This window comes from Haemaphysalis longicornis, unplaced genomic scaffold, assembly GCF_048455015.1.
Source record: "Haemaphysalis longicornis isolate Haplotype H1 unplaced genomic scaffold, Haemaphysalis longicornis Haplotype H1 scaffold_3, whole genome shotgun sequence".
Lineage (NCBI taxonomy): Eukaryota > Metazoa > Arthropoda > Arachnida > Ixodida > Ixodidae > Haemaphysalis > Haemaphysalis longicornis.
In genome coordinates, this window is record NW_027526335.1 from 189,754,952 (window position 1) to 189,780,803 (window position 25,852).

At 45.8% G+C, this 25,852-nt stretch overlaps 1 protein-coding gene across 1 annotated transcript in view; it reads right to left on the minus strand.

The window, feature by feature from the left end:
* Positions 1–12,276: 12,276 nt before the first annotated feature.
* LOC144173629 (uncharacterized) overlaps positions 12,277–25,852 on the minus strand; it is a 483,221-nt gene continuing 469,645 nt past the window's right edge. Inside the window, exons 4-5 of the mRNA XM_077701972.1 lie at positions 24,991–25,132; positions 12,277–14,401 (exon numbers count right to left, since the gene is read on the minus strand). Of these exons, the coding sequence (XP_077558098.1) occupies positions 14,116–14,401; positions 24,991–25,132 (428 nt within the window). The 3' untranslated portion in view covers positions 12,277–14,115. The remainder of the gene's footprint in view (positions 14,402–24,990; positions 25,133–25,852) is intronic.

A 25,852-nucleotide genomic window follows, 5' to 3' on the forward strand; every position in this document is an offset into this window, starting at 1 on the left:
CACCTAGTGGTGATAATGGGGGGCTTAAACGACGTGCTTCAGGGAAGAGGACGAGGCATAGCGAAGCAGGTGGCGGAGGGGGTCAATGAACTCCGGGCGATTTCGGATGACGTTTAGATCGCGGTCTGCACGGTGCCGGAAGTTGAGGGCAGAGGAGGCCACGTAGCAAGGGCAGTGGTAGAAGCCAACAGGGAAATTTGGACGCTCGCTAAAGCAATGAATTTTGAAGTGGTTGACCTCAACCGGGAAGTGCACCGTGCGGGCCGGGGCCGGGCGTTTGTTAGGGACGGAGTACATTTCACTGAGGGCGTAGCGGAGCCGGTGGGGAGGCGACCAGCTGCGCGGGCGGTAGCTTTGTAGGGGGCCAAGAGCATCCCGGAAGCTGGACTAAATAACCGGCACAGTGAAAATGCGGCAGGGACAAGTGACTGCGATCGAAGTCGAATGTACAGCGCAAATGAAAGTACCAACGTTATCACACAGGCCGCACAAAAGCTTAGAAAGGGGCATGAGGTAGCATTGCAGGCGAGCGAGGAGGCAAGCGACGTCCCCCCGCTGACCGACTCGTATCCCAAACATCGGAAAAGATTTAACCGAATGAAAAAGCGTCGGGTGACTAAGATTAACTACATAAACATGCACGGTGGCAGATCACGGGAAAAATGGTTAGAGGTTCGCGGTCAACTAGAAAAAAAAACTGAAGTATATGCCTTTACAGACACTTTTCTTCGAGATTTAGAAGAGGCCCCAGCAATGCATGAATATATATGGCAAGACTGTAACAGAACGGTAGGTACTAGAAGGGGGAAGGGTCGGCATGCTTATTCAAGAGGGAGCCAATTGGCGTAGAATAAACGAAAACTGCGAAGAACATAAGTGGGTTAAGGGCACGATAGCGGGAAGAGAAACGCTGTTGGGAGTAGCCTATCTGTGGTCAGGGGAGGACAGGAAGGATAGAGAAAAGAATAAAAAACTAGTAGGATGCATTAAGCGGGACCTCGATCAGTTGAGACAATCGGGAGAAGTGATTCTAGTTGGAGACATGAATGCCCACATTGAGGGCCTGGATGGATACACAGACCACAACGGCAAACTCTTACTAGACATGTGTGAAGAACATAATCTCATTGTAGTAAACAGAGAGAATAAATGTGAGGGACAAATTACTTGGGAACAAGGGGAAAAGCAGTCCAGTATAGACTACAGCCTCCTTTCAGAACGAGTGTATGAAAGGTTGACTCTAATGAAAATAGATGAAATAGGTGCCCAGAGCTTAGGAAGCGACCATAAACGGATAACATTTACTTTTGGAAAAATGGAAGGTCAAAACCAGAAAACGGTGGCACACGACTTGGAATTAAACGATCAGCAAATGGCTAATATTGCCAAAAGCCTGGAGACGGAAATCGAGAGACAACCTACGAAAGATTGGGAATACAGCGAACGCATTGGTTTCATTCAAGGAAAGATAAGGAACGCGAAAGAACGCAACTACTGGAAAGGAAAAAGAAAACCTAGAAGCTGGTGGAACAAAGAAATCAAGGAAGCTATAACAGAAAGGCAGCAAGCGTCAAGAGAGTACAGCGAGGCCAAGTGAGTGGGAATGCAAACAGAGGAAATAACTTTGAAGTGGAATTGGTACGGCCTTAAGAAACACGAAGTACAAAAACTTGTACAGCAAAAACTTAAACGAGAATGTGAGTGATGGGTCTCGAATATACGGGCAAAGGATAAAGGCGCGCCGAGAAAGGTTTGGAATCATGTAAAGGAACTAAAGAAAAAGACCGAAGAAGTACAACGTCATGTCATAAATGGCGAAGGCCAGGTACTAAAAGGGGAAGCAGCGGTATTTCACATACGCTCAATGATACAAGAAAAGTTCAGAAGAACGGAGAGAGGGCTACAGCATTCAGGGAGTGGGGCAAGCGAAGTGCGTGCAGATAAAGAGCTAAAGTTGGAGAATCTGAACTAAAAAAAGCCGAAGAAAATGTTCCAGCTAATACGGCAACACGGACGGATGCATTTCCTATATGGCTGGTCAACCTACTGGGTCCAAAAAACAAGGCACAACTGATTCGAGCAATCGAAAAAGTGATAAAAACTAAGCAAGTACCGGACAAATGGCGTAAGAGCAGGATGAAGATGATATATAAAGGGAAAGGAGACAGGGATGGTGCCAATTCGTACAGGCCTATTACAGTTGCCTCAGTGGCATACAGGCTGGCAATGCAAGCAATAAAGGTAGAACAACAGGCGTGGATAGAGGGAAACAGCATACTGGGAGAACTACAAAATGGTTTCAGACGAGACAGATGCTTAGAGGACAATTTATTTGTCCTAACCCAATGCATAGAGGTGTCAATGGCTCAGGAGCGACCACTATGGACAGCATTTCTCGATATAAAGGGAGCCTAATACAACGTAGATAGATAACTTCTATGGAGTATACTTGAGCGGGAGGGATTAGCCCACGACTTTATACAGCTGTTGCAGGAAATTTACAATGAGAGCGAGGTGCAAATTACCTGGGAGGACCAAAAGTGCACGAAACCGGTTGTCACAAATAGAGGTTTAAAGCAGGGTTGTTCTCTTTCCCCATTGCTCTTCATGCTGTACATGGCTAGACTAGAAAGAAAGCTTGAAGGCAGTAAAACAGGTTTCGATCTATGTTGTAGCCCAAAGGACAGGAAGTGAAACAACATATCCCGGGACTGATATATGCAGATGACATAGTACTACTAGCAGATAGCAAACAGTGTCTGCAACACCTCACAGATATCTGCGGGGAAGAAGCCACTGAACTGGGGTTAGAGTTTAGCACAGCAAAGTCGGGAGTTCTAGTTTTTAATGACAACGCCCGTAACGAATCGATATTCGTTCAAAAAGCAGCAATACCGTGGATAACGCAATAGAAATATCTGCGCATATGGTTAAACGAAGGTCCGGCGTATCTAAAAACTCATGAGGAGCATTCAGAATGAAAGGCAGAAGAAACGCCTCTATCATGAAGCACAGAGCACTTGGGATATAACAGATATGAAGTAGTGAGAGGAACCTGGAAGAGGGTAATGGTACCAGCACTTACCTTTTAAAACGCAGTAGTGTGTGTCAAATCAGAGATTCAATCAGGGCTAGAAGTAAATCAGAGGGCCGTAGGTCGATTGGCATTAGGAGCACACAGTAAAACAACAAATGAGGCAGCCCAGGGAGACATGGGATGGGCATCCTTCGAAGTGAGAGAAGCACAGAGCAAAATATGTTTTGAACAACGACTTAGAAATATGGATGATCAGAGATGGGCGGCCAGAGTTTTACGGTATCTTTACATAAAACGCATGGACATACAATGGAGGAAAAGAACCAGAAGGCTCAGGACAAAGTATATGAAACCTGGAAGTGCAGGGGAAACCACCAAGGCAATAAAAAATGAAGTGAAAGAAACAGAGACAACGACCGGGAAAAAGAGGATGGATGCGAAGAAGTCCTTAGATATCTACAGGATCGGGAAGCAGGAGATCACAACGGAAAAATTATTCGATAATACCAACGGGAGTGAATTGCTGTTTGAAGGCCGAGCGGGTTGCTGGCGGACAAAAACGCTTATGCGCGAGCCGGTACAGGAAGAACTATGCGCAGGCTGCGGAAATGAGCCAGCAACCATGCGACATATTGTAACGGATTGAAACAGTATCCGTCCAGTCCTCAGTGATAGAGCCATCCAGCTTCCGGAAGCCCTTGGCTTTAAGGTTAGCGGAAAAGTTAACTGGACAGCAGTAGAGGTTAGTAAAAGGTTAGAATGTTGGTGGGAAAAGAGCAGAGAACAATCTGGGAAGACATGCGAACAAAGAAGTCAGACTAGCACAAAAATTTCATAAAACTATTTTCTTTTTATTTTGATATTAATTTTTTATTTCTTTTGTTTGTATTTTTATGGCGGGGTGATAGTACAGTGGCGTTGCGACTAAGGCCGCTGTGCAACGCCACCCCGTTACAAAGGGGAAGCCACTAAGCATCATCATCATCATGGTCAACTTCAGTATCCGGTGCCTATATCGGTCAAACAGAACGCTGTTCGAATATTCGTAGGCGCGATCATGAAAGGGCCCTGAACACTGATAAGCTTTCAAACCTATCTGTGCATTTCTGGTCGCGTGGATGCCATCGCCTCTGCAATAAACCCTCAATTTTATTTCGACAGCATGATAACAGATACCCGATATCGTGGAGGCAGCTCATATCGCGAAAATAGGTATCAAGTGTGTCAGTAAACCCTCATGTCTGTGTCTAACCTTGAAGTTGGCTATCTAGAGGCTACTTAAAAGAAGGTTCGCTTGTGTCTGGCCTAAGTTATGCAGTATCTGGTTTTGTGTATTATCTCTTTTGTTCATGTATATATTTTGGTGTATTTTTATTAAAAGTTTAGTTGATAGTAGCCCTCCGTCCCGTTGTATTTGCTCGTTCTGGCTGTCATTGTTCCTAGGCAATTTGTTTCACCATGAAAACGTACCAATACGCCAGCTTTCTATGTTACCCTAGAACATGGAGCGCGATGTTCTCGACTTCAAATGCGATTTCGTAGATCGCCATTTCGGCGCCACTTTGGAAATGTGCGATACACTCTGGTTCGATAACGACATCCTAAAAATCGCTAAGGCTAACAATTCAGATGTGAAGGAGGCGGTGGTTCGGGTTCTTGTAAACGATTCTCGCAAAGCACTTCCACCGTTGAATAGTCCATGCTGTGCGGAATCTCCGATCCGTGGGGCGTCCACGAGTCGCTCGATCCCTGGAGGAACAAAGACCCTTCGATGAAAAAGGCCGCGAACGTCGAAGGGAAAGTCAACGACGCCGCAGAGAATCACGAATCGACCAGGAGCGGGAAGCTGAGCCGTCAAGACGACGCACAATAACACAGCACCGACAAAGGCACGAGAATGCACCGTTACCACGACACCACGCAGGACAACGCATTGAAAGGTGCGCATTCAAAACTCAAACGTGATTTTCTCGATCGCCATTGTAATGTCAGTTGGGAAATGTGCGGTAGACAACGACGTCCGCAAAATCAGAAACGTTAAAGATTAGGCTCGGAGAGGAGGCCGCGATTCTGGTCCTGGCGGAAAGCTCTCGACGTGTCGTAGACACTCGAGTCACGGCCCGGGGGTTAAAAAGAAGGTCCCCTTCACCCCGAGTAGTCCGAGTGGCGCTGGCTACCACCCCTAAGCGCAGGAAACAAAAATACCTTAACATGAATACCCCAGAAAGTAGAGGGGAATATAGCCCCACCGGTAGCATAGTGGTCATCGCATCAGACCGGTAGTCTGGAGGTCGTGGGTTCGTATCCCGCCGGGCGAGATACGAACCCACTACAACTTTCCCTTTGCTTTCCGAGGTTTTCTTGACTGCCAACTCTTATATATATATATATATATATATATATATAATACAGAAAATATGGGTTTGGCAGTCAAGAAATTCTCGGAAAGCAAAGGGGAGGTTGTAGTGGGTCAAAGAAACAGACGAAGAATTTTAGAATTTTCTGAGTCAGAAGGAAATTGGTGAAAAATGCCCGCCGGGTGGGATCCAAACCCATGACCTCCAGAATACCGGTATGGTGTGATAACCACTACGCTACAGGCGGGGCTGTTTCCCCACCAGTTTCTCGTTTATTTATGTTAAGGTATTTTTTGTTTCCTGTACCTGGGGGTGGTTGCCAGTGCCACTCGGACTACATGGTATGACGGGGACCTTTTAAACCCCCGGGCCGTGACTCGGGTGCTTACGACATGTCGATAGTAGTCGGCCAGCGTTGAACCCTCTTAAGCTACCTATATATATATATATATATATATATATATATATATAGATATATATATATATATATATATATATATATATATATATATATATATATATATAATAGAGGGAGAGAGAGAGAGAGAGAGAGAGAGAGAGAGAGAGAGAGAGAGAGAGAGAGAGAGAGAGAGAGAGAGAGAAAACTTCATTGTGGTTAATGCCACTCAGGTCTCGTTTGAAGCCAGTGGCATATCCACTCACCGTCGACCTCTATGGCCCTACCGATTAAGCGGTCATGACAGTCTGGACGGGAGCAGCAGAGCGCGCTCCCCCAGAGCTGCCCACAAGTGATGTGAATGAAGTAATCCTGAAGGCGGGGATAGGGTGCCGTGTTCTGTCCACAGGTGGCAGGTCGCGGTTAGGTGGAGGCTTGGGTGCACGTTCGTTAGGCGGGATAGGTTGGGGAAAGCAGTTGTTTGCCGTACGCACCAACCGCGAGCTTTGCTGTTATTCACTTGCTGGTCCGCCAGTAGATCGACCCGGCGGGAGAAGCGGTAGTGTGTGGTGACGTCACTACATATTTCCAGACTACCGATGGCAAAGTTGTTGGAGCATCGTGCTGGTAGCGTCCAGACCCTGGTTCAAATCCCACGTACCAGAAGTGTATTTTTATTTCTTCTTTGCAGCGGCAGGCAATTTCTTGACCGGAAAACAACTGCAGCAAGGGCTACCAACAAAAACAATGCTTTTTTTGCAGAACAGAGCACTTATAATTCTTTCGCCTTGGCGATACATTTGAGTTAGTACGGGTCTTCATGGCACGGGCACAGTGGGCCATCTCCGCATGCCGCCGGCGATGGAACACAAAGTAAAGCACTGCGTAAAGGCAAAGCTCGGCGTCCTCCAATTTTGGTTATTGATCTTTATGAGGCAACCAGTCTGCTGCTTATTGAAGTAAAAAGCTACAAGCTACAATGTCCTCTTTTTGTTTCCGTTTAATAGTAGAAATTTCGAACACGTACACCTTGAGCACATGACTTTATTTTGTCCATATCTTTTTTTGTAAACAAATGCTACAAGGATTTTGACTTCATGGTCATTGAAGATTGGTCAGGGTTACTTCGAGTCAACACCTATACACTTGTCCAAGAAAACCAACGTGTTTACGAAGTGAACAGAGACACTTGAACCGAGACTTACCTTGCACCTTTCAACACAAAATAGCTCTAACAATAAGGACAACATTATTACGTGGATATTACGTAATAACGTTTGCCCAGTGCTTTACTAACGCTCCTGGATTCAAAGATCGTTCAGTCTGTTAAACAGAGCTTGAGCTCCTCCTACAGCTAGAGCGATCGGCAGTGTTGCCGCGGCCGCTAAAACAGGCCGAATGGGTGCTCGCTCCGGGGTCACTCGCAAGCGGTCGATATGTAGCAGATATGAATGACTTACTATAATATCGCAGCTTGTGCCCAACTGGCAATGCGTGATCATAAGCACGCCCACGCAAGATCCGAATCTTGCGATGCAGACAGTACTCAGCCTTTCCTAAGAAGGCTTCATTCAAAGGGTGTAAGTGGCGATGTTGTGTGAACTACCCTCATCTGGTTGTAAACACTCTTGCCACTTTGGGTGAGTAGATTGGGCCCTCAGGTGGAATCAGACATCAGAATGGTTTCTTTTTCTACTAAATTTATAAACTAATTGCACAGACACACCAGAACAGTTTTTATTTGGGATAGCACATGACGAATGTCTTGCTGCACACGAAAATGGGCACGTTCGTTAGCTTCTGTGTAAGGTTACGAATCCCAATAGTAGTAACCATCATCAGTAAAACCGCCTTTTATCTACATTAGATAGCTAATCATAGCACGATGTCATAAAAATGCGGTGGCGTTAACATCCGTAGCGACTGCAAATCAAGTAACAAGAACGCACTGAAAACACCCATAAACCTAGCATGCAGGTAAACAAATACCACGCTAAATGACGATCTTCCCCATTCGATAACAGGCGACCCTTGATATGTGAGGTGCGCTCACAAATTTCGCCATTCCGGAGGCCAATGCATACTGTGTGTGTTATCCCTTTGTGGTTTGCAAACCGGAAGTTGGCCTAATGTGTTATCCCAACGCTGCTGCTAAGCTAGTCATGCGGTTGATGATGATGATGACAAACTATAGTGTCGTCTCTGTTCACACGGAGTCACTGCTTGGGAGTGGCAATGTGCTTGGCCCTTCGTACCACGGTGAGGAACCCATGGGCTCTGGCGGCGTCTTCATCTAGGTGGACGACTTCTGTTTGGACGTCGGGTTGGGAGCTAAGCAGCCCGGCCTCCTCTTCCTAGTGTCTTGGAATGCGTACACCTGGTGTGGGTGTCTCTGGTTTACTGGGACACGTTCAAACCATGTGTTGAAGCGTGGTGGCTGCTGCGCCGCACCATTTGCACTGATCTGTGTATGTATCTGGAAAGTTGCGGTGGCACGGGGTGGGGTGTGGGAAGGTGTTCGATTGTATGCTGCGCCATGTAACCGATTGATTGCCTTCTGCTGAGTGTTCGATGAGCGGCTGAGCGTGTGCGCCGGCCCAATCTATAATTCTGGGTAATTTCTTCATATGAAGGCAGCCTGTCCCCCCTCCCGATCGATGACGGGTCGTCGTCTTCGAAGTCGGCCTAGTATCTGAGTCGTGTGCCATCTCGTTTCCCAGGAGAGATGAGTGCGCTGGTGTCTATATCAAACGAATATGTCGTGAGGGTATGATTGGTTGTTTTGGATTATCTTGCCTGCAGTTTTGGGTATTCTTCCTCGTCCATAATTTCGTAGGGCGGTATTGGAGTCGGAGAAAATGGTCGTGGCCGACGTCCCCGCAAAAGCCACAGTGGTGTCTACCTATTCCCCAATTTCGGGATTATTCTCTGCGACGGAGCATGATGCGACCGTATTTTCCTGATGGTTTACTGCAGCCCCTGCCGCTCGTCGTTGAGGAAATGCCCATTATTACCGTATAATTCCTCTCAGTTCGAGTGAAACTGCTTGTCAAGTGCCATGGCTCGGGCCAGCTGTTTCTCTTGGTGATTTTTTGGTAAAAGGGCGACACTTTGATGCTCGCGTGAGTCATCACAAAGAAAAATATTTTTTGGTGTTTGTCTGCATAGGACATGCGGAGAACATCTAACATAGGACACTGCCCTCTTTGAGCCCATGGTGTCTGTTTGTCTATTCTTGCTATTGGCCTGCGAATTTGGGTAGCCGTGTTGCAGGGCCTGTATAGTGACCGTATTGGTACTCGTTTCCTGTATTCGCACACCGAGAATGCAGATGCACTCTGTTCGAGGTATGAGTCTTTCCTGTAGCTGAACTTGTGTATCCGGATCATTCCTCGGCCTCCGATCGGAAGCGGCGAGTCTGAAGAAAGGGATGTCGAATTTCTGAGGCGAACACGCGAGTCATCGTGAGGAGACGCAGTTTTTAACAATTGTGGCAGCCTCTTGTAGTCTTTCTTGAATCACTGCGTACCTGGTTCCGGCGGTCCAGATTGTTAAATCATCAGCGTAGAGGCTGTGATGCACGTCAGGGATGTGTTGTTTTAGGGGACATAATTTAATCATGGCCACAATAAACAGAAATAGGGATAAGACGGACCCCTGTGGGGTGCCACGCTTACCCAAAATTCCAAGTAATGCGGACAAGGAGGATCGGGGAGGTCGCGGTATCTCTGGTCGGATTGTTTGAATTTCTTTTTTTAATTCCAGCTCGTTTTCCTCTTTTTTACTTTTCAAACTGAATCTTTCCGGCCGCTCTGAATCTTACCTGCCGCTCTCCAGTTTTCGTCTTTAAGTATACTCCATCATTTGGTTATTATTATACTTCATTATTCGGCTCTCCATTTTTTGGTAAACATGCTTGTCCTTCACCACCGCACGCATGCAAAACAAATAAGGGACTATAAGCGAGCCGACTTCGATACTTTCCATATTCCTGGACAATTACTTGAGAAGATTCCCAAACCGGACAGTCGACACAAATTGGATTTTGTACAAGGAGAAGGTAGTTGCTCTTATCGGATGGTTTATACCCGTCATAACTATCACCTCTAGCAAGGAGAGCCCTTGGTTTACTAAGCACCTAAAAAGATTGTCTAACAAGAAAAAGCTTTTGTTTCGCTCAGCCAAAGCTCAAAACTCAGCGCTTCGATGGGATGCATATAAATTAGCAGCCTCTAATTACAGGACTGAATTAAAAAATGCGAAGAATTTATTTTTCACGGAAACTTTGCCGTCCTTATTAATTAACAACCCTAAGCAATTTTGGAATATTGTAAACAAACGTGTAACTTGTACTATAAACGTTAAGACCACAGCCGGTGTGGCAATTCCTTCTAATGAGTGTGCTGATTGTTTCAATGCTGCATTTACTGCTGACCACTTTACCGGCTGTGCGGCTACTTTTCCAGACAGCGTATGCTTCAATTTTTGTCAAATGGAACCCATTGCTTTCGACACTAGGTATTACCCGTATACTAGAAAAACTTCAAATTTCGTCGTCATGTGGTGTTGACAATATAAACTAAAAATTCCTCATTAACACTAAATATTACAGTTCTATCGTTTTTACAAAACTTTTCACTCAGTCGCTTAAGACTAGTTGCATCCCTCATGACTGGAAAATTGGAAAAATTACACCGCTTTACAAATCTGGTGATCGAAGTTCTCCTAGTAACTACAGGCCTGTGTCATTAACTAGTATTCCGTGTAAAATAATGGAACATGTCATTTATAGCCACATTGTAAATTTCTTGGAGTCCAATTCATTTTTCAGCCCAGCGCAGCATGGTTTTAGAAAAAATATTCTTGTGAGACCCAGCTAGTCTGTTTCACTCATGATGTACACTCGGCGCTGGATCGTGGATGCTTTACAGACTGTATATTCCTAGATTTTTCTAAGGCGTTTGATTCGGCTCCGCATGATCTATATTTATAAAGCTTTCTAAACTAAACGTAGATGATAATATACTTGCGTGGTTGCGTTCCTTTTTGACTAACCGATATCAGTTCGTAAGTGTGAACAATATAGAATCGCATCCTTCTCCAGTTCATTTAGGTGTACCCCTAGGATGTGTCCTGGGGCCTTTTTTATTTTTAATGTATATAAATGACCTTCCAAATAACATCAGCTCATCTGTCAGTTTTTTTGCCGATGATTGTGTTATTTACAGGCAAATAACTAACAACAACGACGTCCAAATTCTGCAATCAGATATTGACAGTATTTCAGATGGGTGTGAATTATGGAAAATGGAACTTAATATTAAAACGTGTAAAATCATGCGCATTTCCCGAGTTAACACTACACCTCCCGAGTACTCACTTTACAATGTTTGTCTTGAAATCGTGCCGTCGTACAAATATGTAGGTGTTATAGTGTCCTCTTACTTATCATGGAAACCTCACATAGATTATGTTTTAAGTAATGCCAACAGTTTGTTAGTATATATTCGTAGGAACTTTAATTCTTCACCTAGCTCTTTGAAACTAATTCTCTATAAAACTTTGGTTCCTTCGAAATTGGAATATGCGGCTGCTGTTTGGCATCCTGGTATTGCATCGCTCGCCGACGAATTGCAGGCGGTTCAAAATCTTTCCTGTCGCTTCATACTTTCGAATTATCATCGCACGTCCAGCGTCACCACAAAGAAAACGATTTTATCTCTTCCGCTACTCGAGCATCGCTGGCTAATATCGCGTTTGTGCCTATTTCACAAAATATATCATGGCACTTTCATTCTTAAGGACAGACTACTAACGAAGACATCGTACCTGTCAGCGCGCGTTGATCATCGCTACAAAGTAGGCATTCCGTTTTCTCATATAAAGTGTTTTCACGATTCATTTGTACCGAGCACATCTGTTAAATGGAATCAACTGCCACATGCAGTTGCTGAAATCTTGGACGTCGTGGCTTTTAGGCGTGCAGTTTCCAGACTGTTTGAGTGAGAATGTGTATGCCGTTATGTTTTTTTTACTTTCCCTGACTGGACAGTGTTTATTTGTTTATTTAGCCTTCTCAGGTGAAGGTCCGTTGTATTTGTGTTGTCGCCAGCCAAATTTGTGCAGTATCGACTCTGTTGGAGTAAAGCTGGGTTATATGAGTGTTTACGCCAACTTGTGCAAAGCCTGCTTCCTTAAGCAAGGAGCTGTTAATATAACTATCGCAGTGTCTGCACTGTTTGTGTAAAGAGCTGTTGTTATCATATTATTACTTGCTGTATATTCTTCCAATAATTTTGTTATCCCCCACTCCCCTCTGTAATGCCCCTGGGCCCTGAGGGTATGCGAATAAATAAATAAGTAAATACTCGCTGACCAAACCTAATTCGTCTTGACCAATCCAATAAGTGGGTTGCCGGCCAAAATAATAATAATAATATTAATAATAATAATAATAATAATAATAATAATAATAATAACAACAACAATCAATTAATCAATATTGTTTATTTACGTGCCCAGGAACAGCCAGAGGCCTGAGTGCTGGCGCACGGATAGTTACGTAAAAACAAAATACAAGAAACATATAGCAAGAAACAAACAAGCGACAAGACACACAAATTGAAGTAGTGAAAATGACAGAAATAAAGCACAGGCGAATCCTGGGTACAGGTAAAAAAATAAAAAAAAAGACGATGCCTATGTTGCTCTGCCTGTCGTAAAGGCCACACGACAGGCAGAGCAACAAAGTTTGACAGTAATACAACAAAAGCAACGGCAAGAGTGTAGAAACAAATGATAAGACGAACAAATGACAGTAAACAGTTTCATAATAATAATAATAATAATAATAATAATAATAATAATAATAATAATAATCATAATGGGCAGTGGTAAATAAGAAGATGGAGGATAATGGCGGCTCTTGAGCCTCCTGAGCGGCGTTATAATGTACCCTATCTGTGCAGGTGGGTTATCCGAAAAACGAGGACCGGAGTTGTTATTTCTCCACAACAAGGATCACGGCGAGTCAGCCCCTGTTCTTGTTAGTATTAAATAGACCCATCAGCTGCCTTTATGCTCTGCGATATTTGCCACGTCTTAAAAAAACACGCCGCGGTTGCCCAGCAGTGGATAATGGGTTGTGCTGCTGAGCCCAAGGATGCGGGTTCTCTCCCGGCCACGGCGGCAGCGTTTCTTACGGAGGCGCAAAGCGAAAACGCCCGTTTGTCCAAATTTGGGTGCATGTAAAGGACCCAGGTGGTCTACATATACCGGAGCCCTACAATGCGACGCGCCTCATTGCCCTGGCGTGGCTTCGGTGCGGTAAACGCCACAATAAATCATTCAATAAACCTCTTCCATAAAACAATTAACGATGCTTTTTACGTTACGTGATAAGCAAGTCCTTTGGAGATGTCAGGGCCTTAATTTTAATTTCCTTCTGGTGCATTCGGTGCCTTCATACATAGGGGCGTTAGGCGTCATCTAATTAGTTCTTTGCGCCAGCAGTGCGGCAGAAAGACAATGCAAAATGTCACGATAAAATGGCTGCCACCTCTTGATGGAACATTGCCACGATTACTCGGCGCAACTCCGTTGAGATGGAACCTTTGGAATTACCTGCTTCACATGCGTGCGCGAGCATTCCGTGGTTCACATTACGTAGTGCTTCTGTTGTTATTCAATTGCGCGATGTGAGAAGAATACCGATAACAAAATTCAGATAGTGCGGTCTCGTTACGTTTTTACAAGGTGTCACTTGATGTGATGTCCCACCCGCCTCGTCAGGCTGGACAAAATGTTTGAGCATTATCCCACCAATCTGCAAATCTGTCCGCAGTGAGAAGGGTGACAGACAGCGCACAACAACCACGATTAAAAGCAGGTGGCATATGCACCGTCACTTGCTGATAAGGTGAAGTAAAACACGCACGCGCTTTCCTTCTCCAGAAAGCGGTCGGGTTCTTTGTACGCTGGCGAACCGGTTTCGTACAGGCAAACAATTTGCGCGAAAACGCGTCGCCCTCCGCATATGTGTTTCTCCCTTTAATAACCGAGAGCTTGTGCCTCTGCATATGTACATTTCCGCACGGGTTTTATCCCTTCCGAAAACAGGCACGGCACTTTTCATTAGGGTTTCTGACGGCTGTCGGTCCGCTTTCCGGAGAGACAAAACGCGTGCGAAAACGCGCCGTTATCCGCACACGTGTTCAACGCGAGCAGGATATGCTCAGCACTTGAAAGACAACGCAGCGCTACGGCGAATGTTACGAAACACGCCGAGTTGTCTTCCACGCCGTCTGTGGTGTGAACTACATGCTTCACTTATTTCCCCCTTGCAGAGATAACCGTGCCACCATGGCTACTAGGAGGGTGGTCAGAAGAAGTGGCCAGTGGTAGTGGCACGTGGGCGGTGTGGCGGCCCAGTGTGCGACGCCGGAGGAGGCGACGTTGTCACAGCCCCCCTCGTGGGCGTAGTGCCCGCAGTGGTCTTCCATGAGCGGGCCCGAGATGCGCTGCATATGGCGGGCGAAGAAGGCGCTCGCCCGGTCGCCGCACTCCCGCTCCACGTGGAAGCTCTTGCACTCCACGAACTCGCTGAACGCACTGCGTTGTAGGAGGAGTTGGGGGGAGAGATGAAACAATCAAGGTAGGCAAGTAGGTTTCATTCACGTCAACCAGTTCCATTTATACTCAGCCCGTAGGCAGCGCCTTTTAAATTTGCGAAGAAGGGTTTAGCGAGAAATAACACTTTTAGTGAATTTTGTTTATGTATTTCTACTTGACGATACTGCAGTTTCTAACGAGACGTTCGCAGGGTAGGTACAAGGTAAATACAATAATAAAGAAGGAACAGCCAACAACACAAAATACTAAATGCATACCAATAAAGCGATTACATTCACAAAAGCACAAAAAACATAGCTTCCACACGAAATATTTTTGCACCCTTTCTGGCCGAAAAGGGTGTCAAAATCTTATCATATGGAACACATCTTTAAAAGGTACGTTGGCTAAGAAAGGGCGCAAGGATGTGCTTGTGAACACCGTGAAATAACGCAGTGAGGTTCTTAACACCTTAAAATAAGGGTGTGGGCAGCGTAGCTCTACAGGTGAAAATGTGGATCGCCTGAGCGCGCAGCATGACATACAAGTACATTCAACACGCACAAGTCACACTTGGGCCACAAATGACTTGAGCAAAGAAACAAGCGGGATTCTTGGGGAGAAGGAGTACACAAATATTTAAAAATATATCTGCTTTTCTTGATTTTATAGCCAGCAGAGGAAAGTCTTCTGATAGCATAGGCGGGCTTGTCGCAAACATGAGGCATTTTAGCGGTAATTTGGGAATTATTCATTTTAATGTGAGCATATGCAGTCAGCATTTGGATTTGATAAAGCTTTTTAATATTGAGGTGATTATAATGTTCAATAAGTCATGAAATTTTACTAAATACCAAACCCCTATTCTACGCTTTTTCAACGCCCACAAAGAAGGGTGTTCATTATTTCAACCCCATTTTTGCCACATGGCTGTAAAGCTACAAATTAGGGTGTTGGAAACTAAGAAAAAAATTCAGTGCCCTTCCAATCTGCAAAGAAGGATGACCTGCCGAGCTGCACGCCCTCCGCAGAGTGGGTGAAACAAAATACGTTTGTTTGTAACTTACGATTGAGCATGCTTCCTGGCCAATTACCGGAATAAAATTTGGGAAGATCGGAGCGGAAGGACGTAGAGCTGTCTCCCTTCCGCGTCGTAGGCATCTTACTGTTTGTGTATTACAACCCAATTCACTCTACCACTGAGGACACCGGGTCCGTCGTATTGGGCTGTTTGACGGCCGCGTTTATACCTCACGCCGACACAACGGACATGTCATCACTGTGGGCACGAAACCTATAGCTGTCGTCACCGTTGTCTTCAACGAATGTTTCCATCAAAGAAATAACTGTTGAAAATAAGGACATTCTTTTATTAGATGATAGCACTCTTACTTGTTCGACACTGATTCCAACTTGTACTCTGCTTACCATAATGGCTTTTCAGGGTTTGGTCTTCAATCCTCGATTATTGCCCCCACTAGATGCACGTCACAGGGTTAGTGCACACTCATACATCACGCATTATGTAATATAACGCCTCCCTCCCTGTCTGCCGTGGTGGACGTTGACGGAACTGAGCATTTTCCTATTTTTCTTACCTTTGACACTGAAGCACCATGTAGAAACACTATGCACAGCTTCCCAATTTTTTAATAATATAGTGGGAGCGACGACCAACCGGCATGTCAGCGAGTTATTACGGTGTTCAGATGCGAAATAGGGGAGAGTAAGCGCGTGCGCATAGGTCTATCTGCTGAATGAGTGTCGTCTGCTGCACTGTTTCCTTGAGACGGCTTTGACGGTCGCGAAATGGCCTTGCAAGATAAGAGAAGCCCTGAGAAGAACAGCGGAGCAGACGACGCTCCCACAAGAGATACTTCTCTATGCGTGCGCGTATCCTCACATATTTTGCCCGTGAACGCCCTGATAAGGCGCTGACGTGCAGAGGGGTCGTCGCTCGCGCTATATTATTAAAATTTCGGGAGGCTGTACTCCACATCCCTGTTTGATTGACAAGTTTATAAAAGCCATCACAGAAATTAAGTGGTCGACAGTTGATTCTCTGTGTGATGCTTACCAATCTCTGCAGCAGTTTTCTTCGTTATTTTTGAGGGCGGCGGTATCTTTAATCACAAACACGGTCAAATGTAAAAGGAAATATAAACACCAGGGTAACCCTCGGATGACTAATTGGCTTTAGAAAGTGTGCGAAAAAACGATAACCTTTAGAAAAAAACAAAAACAAAAAGGTATCCCCTTAACACTAAGCTTCCGCTGCGTTATAAAAAGTACTGTTCCCTTTAAACAATATATTAAAACAGGCAAAAAAGCGTTGCAATGAACGCGAATTCACTAAACACAAAAACAATCCTTAAAAGCAGCAAGATCTATTGAACCACTTCCTTAACACATCTACAACTAGCGCTGCTGTAACCAAAATTATCCATAATGGCATAAATTTTAATAAACCCAGTCACATTGCTAGTGCTTTCAGTGAATACGTTTCCTTTTGTTACACACACCACCGTCAGAATACAAATGTGTGTCTTAATATCCAGCGTGCTAGCCAGTCATTTTTTCTTTCACCGGTTACAGCAAAAAAAGTATTTGCCACGCCTTCAGCTCTCAAAAATGCGTGCTGGCAATGGCGTGTGGATATCTTATCTAGATAAGATATCCACACGTCATTTAAAATTAGTTGCTGATCTCATTTCCGACACGCTCAGTCCCATAATAAACCTTATCTTCAAACCAATGTTCGTCCTTCCTCCCCCAAAAAAAGCGAAGGTCATACCCATCTTTAAAAAAGGCCACCAGCTGTTATTTTTAATTATTGTACCATCTTCATTATTCACTCTATTAGTAAATTATTTGAGAATTTTTTTGCGAAACGCCTTAATAGCTATTTGTGTAAATTAAATCTCCTGTGTGATTGCCACTTTGGTTTCCGATTGGGGCATTCTGCTAACGTAGCCATGGTTTCCGTAACCGACTATATAAAAAAATCACTCGACACGGACATTTTGTGGGTTCAGTTTTTTTAGATTTCAGCAAAGCATTTGATGCGATTAATCACAGGGATTTTTTCAAGAATTTAGACGCTTACGGGGTAACAGGGCCACCTCTAACATGATTAAAAAGTTATTTGCTAAACAGGAAGTACACTGTACGTGTATCTGATACCTTCTCTGAAACCATAACATTTAACCAAGGCGTACCCCAGGGTTCCATTTTGGGTCCACTGCTCTTCATTTTATACACAGTTAAACCTGAATATAACGATCGACGTTGAAAAAAGTTTCAAATTTTTCGTTACACGCAGGTTTTCGTTACATTCCCGTTTTGAGTTAAACCTCAAGGGAATTCAGCAGAGACGAAACCAAAATGCTAGTCATCAGGGACCTCGGTAAACTCACTCTTCAAGGATTTATTTCGCAGTGAAAAACTGCTTCATTTCCGCCTGCTGTTTTCCCACGAGCTTTGGTACTGCCTGGCTTTCCAAATAACCAAGGTCACTGTCCCCCGTATGTGAAAACGTAGCAGGTACAAGTCGCACTTTTTCGTTTAGGAATTTTGATGCCTAAATGCCCTTCAAGAACGAAAGTTATCTTGGATGGGCGCCTTTTCGCGAACGTGATGCTCTTTTCTGCACTTAAATCGCTGAGGGGGTGCTAGCTGGGCGGTGACGTTTGTCTTTCTCGCCTGTGGAGTATTGCCAGCTTGTCTTGAAAAGACAAAAATAAGTTGTTTTCTGGCAGAACAACTCACCGACGAACCGATACCAGAGGTACAAGGAGGGAGACGCACGCGTACACGCCGACAGGCAGGACTAGCACCTAACCGGCACTTTACTCAGACGTAGAAACACAAGGTACACTCTGCGGTGCGGGTGAAATTCGCTAAATTAGTGCATCTCTGCGGGCGATTTTTCTCAAAAAGTGCCAAAAATTGTGACTCATCAACGTCTTCGGTACATAAAATAGCAAACACATTGGCGTCAATGGGGCTGGCAATGAAGAATTGAAAACCTTCTTTAAATCCAGGAATTCGTTACATGGAAGTTCGTTACATCCAGGTTTAACTCTATTGATGATGTTCCAAATTTACTTCATTCCTTTCATTGTGCCTATATGCCGCAATACCACAATATCTTTACGTAATAAATCGATAACTTCTCTTACCTCCGAGCGGAATAGTGTGCTCAATAACGTCGATAACTGGTGTAACTACAATTACTTAGTTACCCACAAGAAAGTCAATTCATGGTTTTCAGAACTTCCAAAAGGCAGACAAGCACCCTCCCCGAAATCCTGCTCGGATCTCACACCATTTCTCCTTTCGAACATTCATAATTTCTTGACATCGAACTCGACCCTAGCCTTACGTTTTGTTTTCCATTTTCACAACTTGAGCATTTTGAATCCGCGCAATATTGAAGGCACGGACGTTTTTTTTTCGTCATGCACTGCTATCATTGTATTTCGCTTTTATAGAAAGTCATTTCAATTATGGCATCGCCTCCTTGGGTAACGCATATTCTTCCTATATCTCATCAGTCCAACACATCCAGAATCAATCCATTCGCATCATCACACGTTATTCACATCGTCCTTCAGGTCCGCCTCTGTTGCGTGAGAATAAGATATTACAACTAAATCAATTATTTAACTATAACTCAGGCATATTTATTTTTAGAAGTTACTTCACTGTTACATTTCATACAATGCCATCGATCTTGTTCGCTTGTTAAAGACAAATCTTTTCACCAGGTTTGGAGCAAATGCCAACTTTTTATTGCCTACTGTGCCTGCTAATTACGGCACCAAAACATCGTGCTTTGCGGCAATTTACTTCGTGGAATGGCCTCCCTCTCTACATAAAGCCATCATCATCGATAACGATGTTTAAAAAACGTCTCAAAGATTTTGTGTTGTCATCAACATAGAAAATCCTACTTGCATTTCATGGTTTTCTGCAATAGTGTTTGTTCATGTATGCTTTATTTTGTATTGCTGTAGTTCATTTTTGTTTCCCGTTGTTTATTTATGTCTTTTTGTTTAATGCAGTGTTTGCTGGCCCTCAGAAATATGTCTTTTGATATCTGGATTTCTTTGTCTTGACCAGATGTGGTAATAAATATTTGGTTTGTTTTGCTGCCTTATATATTCGCGTTGTGCATTTCTCATCGATGGCCCCCTTACAGTCGTCAGACCCTGGAACCCTCACTTGTATATTAATTTCTTTGTATGTTTCAGAGCAAGATAAAGATAAATTTGAATTTGAATATGTCGCTCTGAAGGCCCTTCAAGTTTAACAAGTGATATGCGCCCACGTAGGCGTTCCAAGCGGGCGTGTTGCTGTTCATTCGTGAGATTCGCAGCTACTCCACCAGCTGGAACTTGAGGCGGCAACGGCGGTGGCAGCGGCTTTCCGAGGATTCCCCCCTCCCATTAACGCTTCTGTTTGGATGACGCTTCTTCAGTTTCCGCTCTTCTTCCCCCAAACGAGAGACATGCATCCGTCCCACATCGAGTTAACTCCTCGAAGACAACGGCCTTTATTCCAGCGGACACACGCTGCGTATCCCTTTCGCAGCCCAGTAGTGCGCATCTTATTGTCTGTGCAACACACCAACCCAGACCCAAATAACCCGATTGCGGAATACCGCTGACAGGGTGCATTGAGCCATGGGACCCGCACGTTTAAATCTCCCACCACCGCAGCGGGTATGTCATCGATAGCGGCATTAGGCCCTGCGGTGCGTGCATGCCCCTCTCTGCATCCCTAGCCAGTGCACGCCTAGACCGGCCACTGGGGATTGACGCATATTTAGGCGTGAAATACGCCGGCGAAGGAAGGGAGACGGACTTTATATGCGGCCAGATTAAGATCTGTTATTCATCTTCAGCCAGAAGAACTATGACCAGAAGGTCAACGAGCACCGCCGACGCGACCATGTCGCTCAAAATGGCTTTCAAGCCAAAGAAGAATTATGTGCCTACGCTGGCGTTCCAACGCAGCAAGTTGCAATCACCCGGCAGGGACCTGCAGCTAGAGGGCCAGGTGGAATTTGAGGCGGCAACGGCCGCGGCTACATTCTTGGCGGCGGAGGCGGATTTCCGGCGTTTTTACACCCATTCGCACTGCTCTTGATTCTCCGCAATAGCCTGATAAATGTGCTACGGCCGCTTTCATCCGGCTGCGCAACTTTTAAAGGAGGCATCGGTGGTGGCCAGGGGAGTAACCGTTGTGATAAAAGTTGTTAAAGAGGGGTCGGTAGTGTCGAGGAGGGGCCCCGTAGCGGTGCCGAGTAAACTGGCTTGGCCGGAATGACAACTTGGCGGACGAGACATATACTTCTTCGCATTAAATAGGGTGTGAAAGACCTCCAAGTAACAAAAATATTGTAAAAGACCTCCAACTTTCCAGGTATTTTCTACCCTTTCACATGGGTGGACTTAACCTTTTCTACAAGCGGGGGCTTTTGTACCTCACGATGCTAAAAACAATAAGGATTGACACATTTTATTTCCAGCAGAGCTGTGTAAGCTTGAGCTTGGTTCTGAGGCGTTAGCAAAAATACCAAGAAAAAAAAAAACTGCGCCGTCACCAAAGGGTGCATCATCGCAGATAGGGTATTATAACTGGGAAGGGGGCTTTCGCGACTGCTCGAGAGTGAGAACAAGGGGCGCATGCGCATGCGAAGCGCTTGCTATCGCATTTTAAAGGTGGCAGTCCTTTTGGCCTACGAATCCGAAAAAAAAAAATGGCGCAGCTTGCGCTACTGGTGCAAGGCTGGAGAAACAGTGGTACTGGAGGTCGACCTAGCTCGTTTTCCCCTTGGGTCCGCTGTCAGTGTGGGGGACGCACTGAGGCAGCCGTGTAAAATCCGACTATACTTAGCCTCACCCCTTAGCAGTGAGGCCTAGCCTAGCAAGAATATAGCAACACCTAACAATACTTAGCAACGCCTAGCAAAACCTAGCAAAACATAGCAACACCAGAAGAAGCTAGGTCGACCCACAGTTCTCGGATTTTTTTCTTTTTGCAACTGAACACCTATTTCACACATTTTCAACACCCTACAGAAGATCGAGGGTGTTGCATTTGGTGAACACCCTTTCTGCCACACAAAAATCGTGTAACCCTACCAGTTCGGGTGTTGGAACATATGAAAAAAGGAGTAATGACTTCCCAACACCCTTATTCCATGTATACTACACATTTTTAGGCAATCAGAGTATAAAAAGTTTAGTGTGTAGTGAGAGTGCTTTTCAAATAAAGAAATTTTACTGCCGTGTGACTGCTTCATTATTTAGATCGTTGAACTCAACAAACTGTCCAATGCGGGTGCTTCAAAATTTTAGCAGCTTTCAGTCTCGTCGATTTCCTCTCTGGTATTCCATTGTGGAACAGTACTCCGCCTTTCTTTGCAAGGACCTCCCTGAAGACATGCACTACATGGCTAAATTACGGGCTGAACTTTGGCATGGTTCACGGATTTACTGCACTACCATCAGTGCGAGCACTAGGACAGCCCGAAAGTTGACAATATTGCCGGGAAACGGCGGGAACAATAACCCGATTTGCGTGTTTAGGGCACTGGAAGGTTAAGTGAGATCAAAGTATTTGGAGGTGTACGATCGCTGTACCCCTTGTTGAGAAATAAAGAAGCGCAGGCAGGGGGCGACAGTTGGGGAAGAGGAAGAGGAGGATCAAAGGGGCTGACTGCCTCGCTAATCGACTCGATCACCACATCGGCAGCCAGACGCTGGTCTTCTTTAGTTACACATTTTCTGGTGCACCTCTCACCGGCCTTGCCATGACCTTGGAATCACCGATGCAACTCCCGCTTTGGAGGCGTCCCTGCGACCCTGTTGCGATCGTTTCGTTGGGGACGCAGCTCTCGTTTCTGCAACATTTCAACAGCCCTGCTACGATTCGCCGACTGTTGCGTTGGGTCCGGCAACGAAAACGCGATTCGTGGGGAAGGTAGACCCGCTTCAGGGGATAACGAAGCGGATGCTTCTCCGGCGCTCCGTGAGCGAGGTTCGACTCCAGAGGCGAGCAGCGGCCGCTCTCATACTATCCCGTTGGCGACGAATCCACGCGGCGACACAGAACGGTTGCTTCGATGGTGGCGACCCCTTCTTTGGCGAGCACGATTCCATGTTGGACGCGCCTTTCTGCTACGCTTACGCGCCCGACCAAAGTAAAGTCTCCTTGTCCGCCGATGAAACAGCATTGTTATTTCAGCGCATCGATGGACTCGTGGAGGACGGACAGGATATGAGCACAGCGACAGTGATACTGCATTCGCTGTATGTTCTCTGGGCACTTGGTTGCCCGCATCATCTGTTTCCTTTCGATCCTGGCGGCTGCCTTCTGGCCGAAAACCGTGAGCACAGCTTGTTATCCCGGGTGACCAGACGAACATTCGCAGTCTTCACTTTTGGATATGTCACTTTGACCCAACAACCCAGAAAGCGCTCGAAAGCGCAACAACCCAGAAAGAACGGTAACGGCCAGAGACCTGTTTCAGAATGGATTATCCTTCCAGGAAAACAAGCGACCACACGTAGAGTTACATTATTTCAAGTTGAAGCGCAGCTGTCCACCGGTCGTGGTACTTATTATACAGGCAACACCTTGTGAAACCTGAATTGTATGACTAAATTCATCGGCACCCGCAGACAAGAAGCCCATTTCTTCTGAGTCCCTGGCGATGGCCGAGGCAATCCTACACCACACCCCAGGCAGGCACAAATAGAGTGTGGGCTTACAGTCAGGGTGCGTTATGTAATTTTGCTAACACGGTACCCACACACATTCGGTATGGACAACTTACACGTACATACCAAAACACCCCCGACTCAATCTCTTCTAGAATGCGTCCCGGGCCAACAGGGTATGGAGGGAAACTTGAGGGCTCATGTCCTTGCCCGCGACACTTCACCTAGCTGCCTTTTTCCTGCGTCGGAGGATTACAAATCATGCACGAGACGAGCCAGCTACCCATTGGAAATATAAACCACATAAAGTGTAAGCAGTCCGACACTCCTTTTGTTTCTTCCTCCGCCTTCCCCGCATCTGAAACGCCGCCAGGACCCCTAGATCAGTCAAGCCCAAACTAACTCCCTGCCAAGCGGCATTTTCCCCCAACGAATACTTGACCGCCCATGTCTCTGATACTTTCAGGTATGCGGTGGCGAGCCGTACTATTATGAGCAATATGAAAGGGAAGACAGGAACGCGTGGCAAACAGCCTCGAAACAGACTCGGAGCGATACGCGGATGGCGCTGTGAAAACCAAAGGGGGAAAGGAGGGCGCTCTTCCACTAACTGTTGGCACTCCCACCACGCTGGCATTTCTACAAAGCAGCAGCTTACGTCATTTCGCGGATAATATGGTATCGTCCGACAGCTGATAAGACGAACGGCGGGAATGGGAACAGTTGTTAGAACAGCATCCCCTTACCACTTTGTTTCCGACGGCGGCCGCTGCGTATCACTTACAGCTGGGTCTGAGGGTGTTTTCGGCGCGTTCCTCTGTTCCCTTTCATATTGCTCGTAATAGTACATCCTACGCACATATTGGCCCTGTCTTCGCACTCATTCTCCCCACTACTTTCCATCAAAGTCTCTTTTCCTGACAGAGCTGGGTTACTTAGCCTGTAAATCTTCGCGCGACGTAATGGCCGCTACTCGCACATTATTACGTGTAAAGCGGGCAACCACCTTCATTGCATCTTGCTACTGCCGTACCTGCATGCCCTAGCCCACACTCCACCGACACTGCCTAGTGCACCGAATTGATGAATTCGTACTGGAATTCTCTAATAAAGGTATCTGTCTCAAGTGCTGTAGCGCACTGCTCTTGCTTTATTGTATTGTACAAGGAAACGTCGATCCTGCATGGCTCATATAAAAGGCTTGGCTCTGAGCCTCTAAATATCAGAATAACGGTTTAAAACACGAAAACACCATTCCTCTAAGTGTTTGCCCTAAGAACAAGTGGTTGTAAACGCATCAAGCCAGGGAGTGGGAACTACTACCGCCGTACACTCATTTCGGATTCTGACTTCGCTTGTGCGGTTTTTCTCGTCTTGTGCGTTTTTTGTTAAGCTGCTTGGTTTGTTTCATGCGGTCTTCCAACTATTTTTGCCTTATCGATTACGTGGCTTCGAGACTGGGGAACGCAGATCATGATCATTATCGCCCTCGTAATCTCCACTGCAGAACCAGGGCATCGCCCTAAATCTCCTGCCAACAGCTTCTGTCATGCGGCTTTGAGACCTGTGAGATTGGCGAGTTCGCAGAGAATGATGATGCCCTTACAGCGGATTTTTGTTTCGCCAAAATGAGCTGCCAGAAGAACGAAAACCCACAGTGAATGAGCTAACAGACGGCATAACACGGCGCCCTATATTCAGTGACCTTGAAGAAACTATTTCCTCTGCTCCCTTTAGTTAGTGGTCCCGTGTTAAGAAATCATGAGCTGGGGGTCACGTGTTGAAATTTCCCCGACGTCCAAATTTCAGGGTAGCGCAATTGGTGTATTTATGACTCCAGAAGGTAGCGGTGCTTACCAGCACGATCTCCGGAGTCCGTGGTCAATGTCCTGCGTCTGGCCTATGGTCTTGGCTAGCTCCAGGGTTCGCCGATAGGCCGGGGCACACTTGTCCTCCCCCAGCGTCACGTTCCGGTTGCAGCGTGCGTGCCTGAGGAAGTCTGCAGGAATTGAAGCAGGCGGTTAGAATGTTTGTATATCACTACTAATACTGTTGTAAATATGACCTTTCCGTGCATAATTACATATCGCGTTCCAAACGGCACCGCGATTGGAGACCTGAAACTTTTTGAGGCAGTTTAAATATTCGTCGAAACCGCTGGGCCGAATAAAGTATACACAGTGAAACCCCGATAGTACGACTTTGAAGGGACCACGAGAAAGCGTCCTATAAACGGGGTGTCGTGCGACCGGGGTGCGGGTAAATTCCGGCCTAGTAGACGGTCTCACGCAACAGGTGGGCTAAGAACCTATTTAAACTACTGTAGTTAGCGCTTCCTCGCGTGATTTGCGAACCTTTAGCTGAAATCCCTAGTTTTAAAAAAGCAACGCATATTTTTTGCCACCTGCCCTCCATGGGGTCCGGCTAGCTCGCCAGCCAAACGCCGCGCGCCACGCGACACCCGCGCCATCCGGCGCTATATATCACCCGCCAGACCCGCGCCGTGCGCACGCGAGATAAGACCGATGTGGTCGAGCAAATTGGGAACGGGAAGGTGAGTGTGAAGCTGCAAAGGCCAAGTGAAACGAACGATAGTACAAGGCGGAGATTAAAGGGACACTGAAGTGATTTGTAAACATTGCCGGAGTATTAGCGCAAATTGTAGTCTGGAGTCCTTAGGCCATGTTTCGACCACCCTGAGCGCGTTTACGCGAATTTA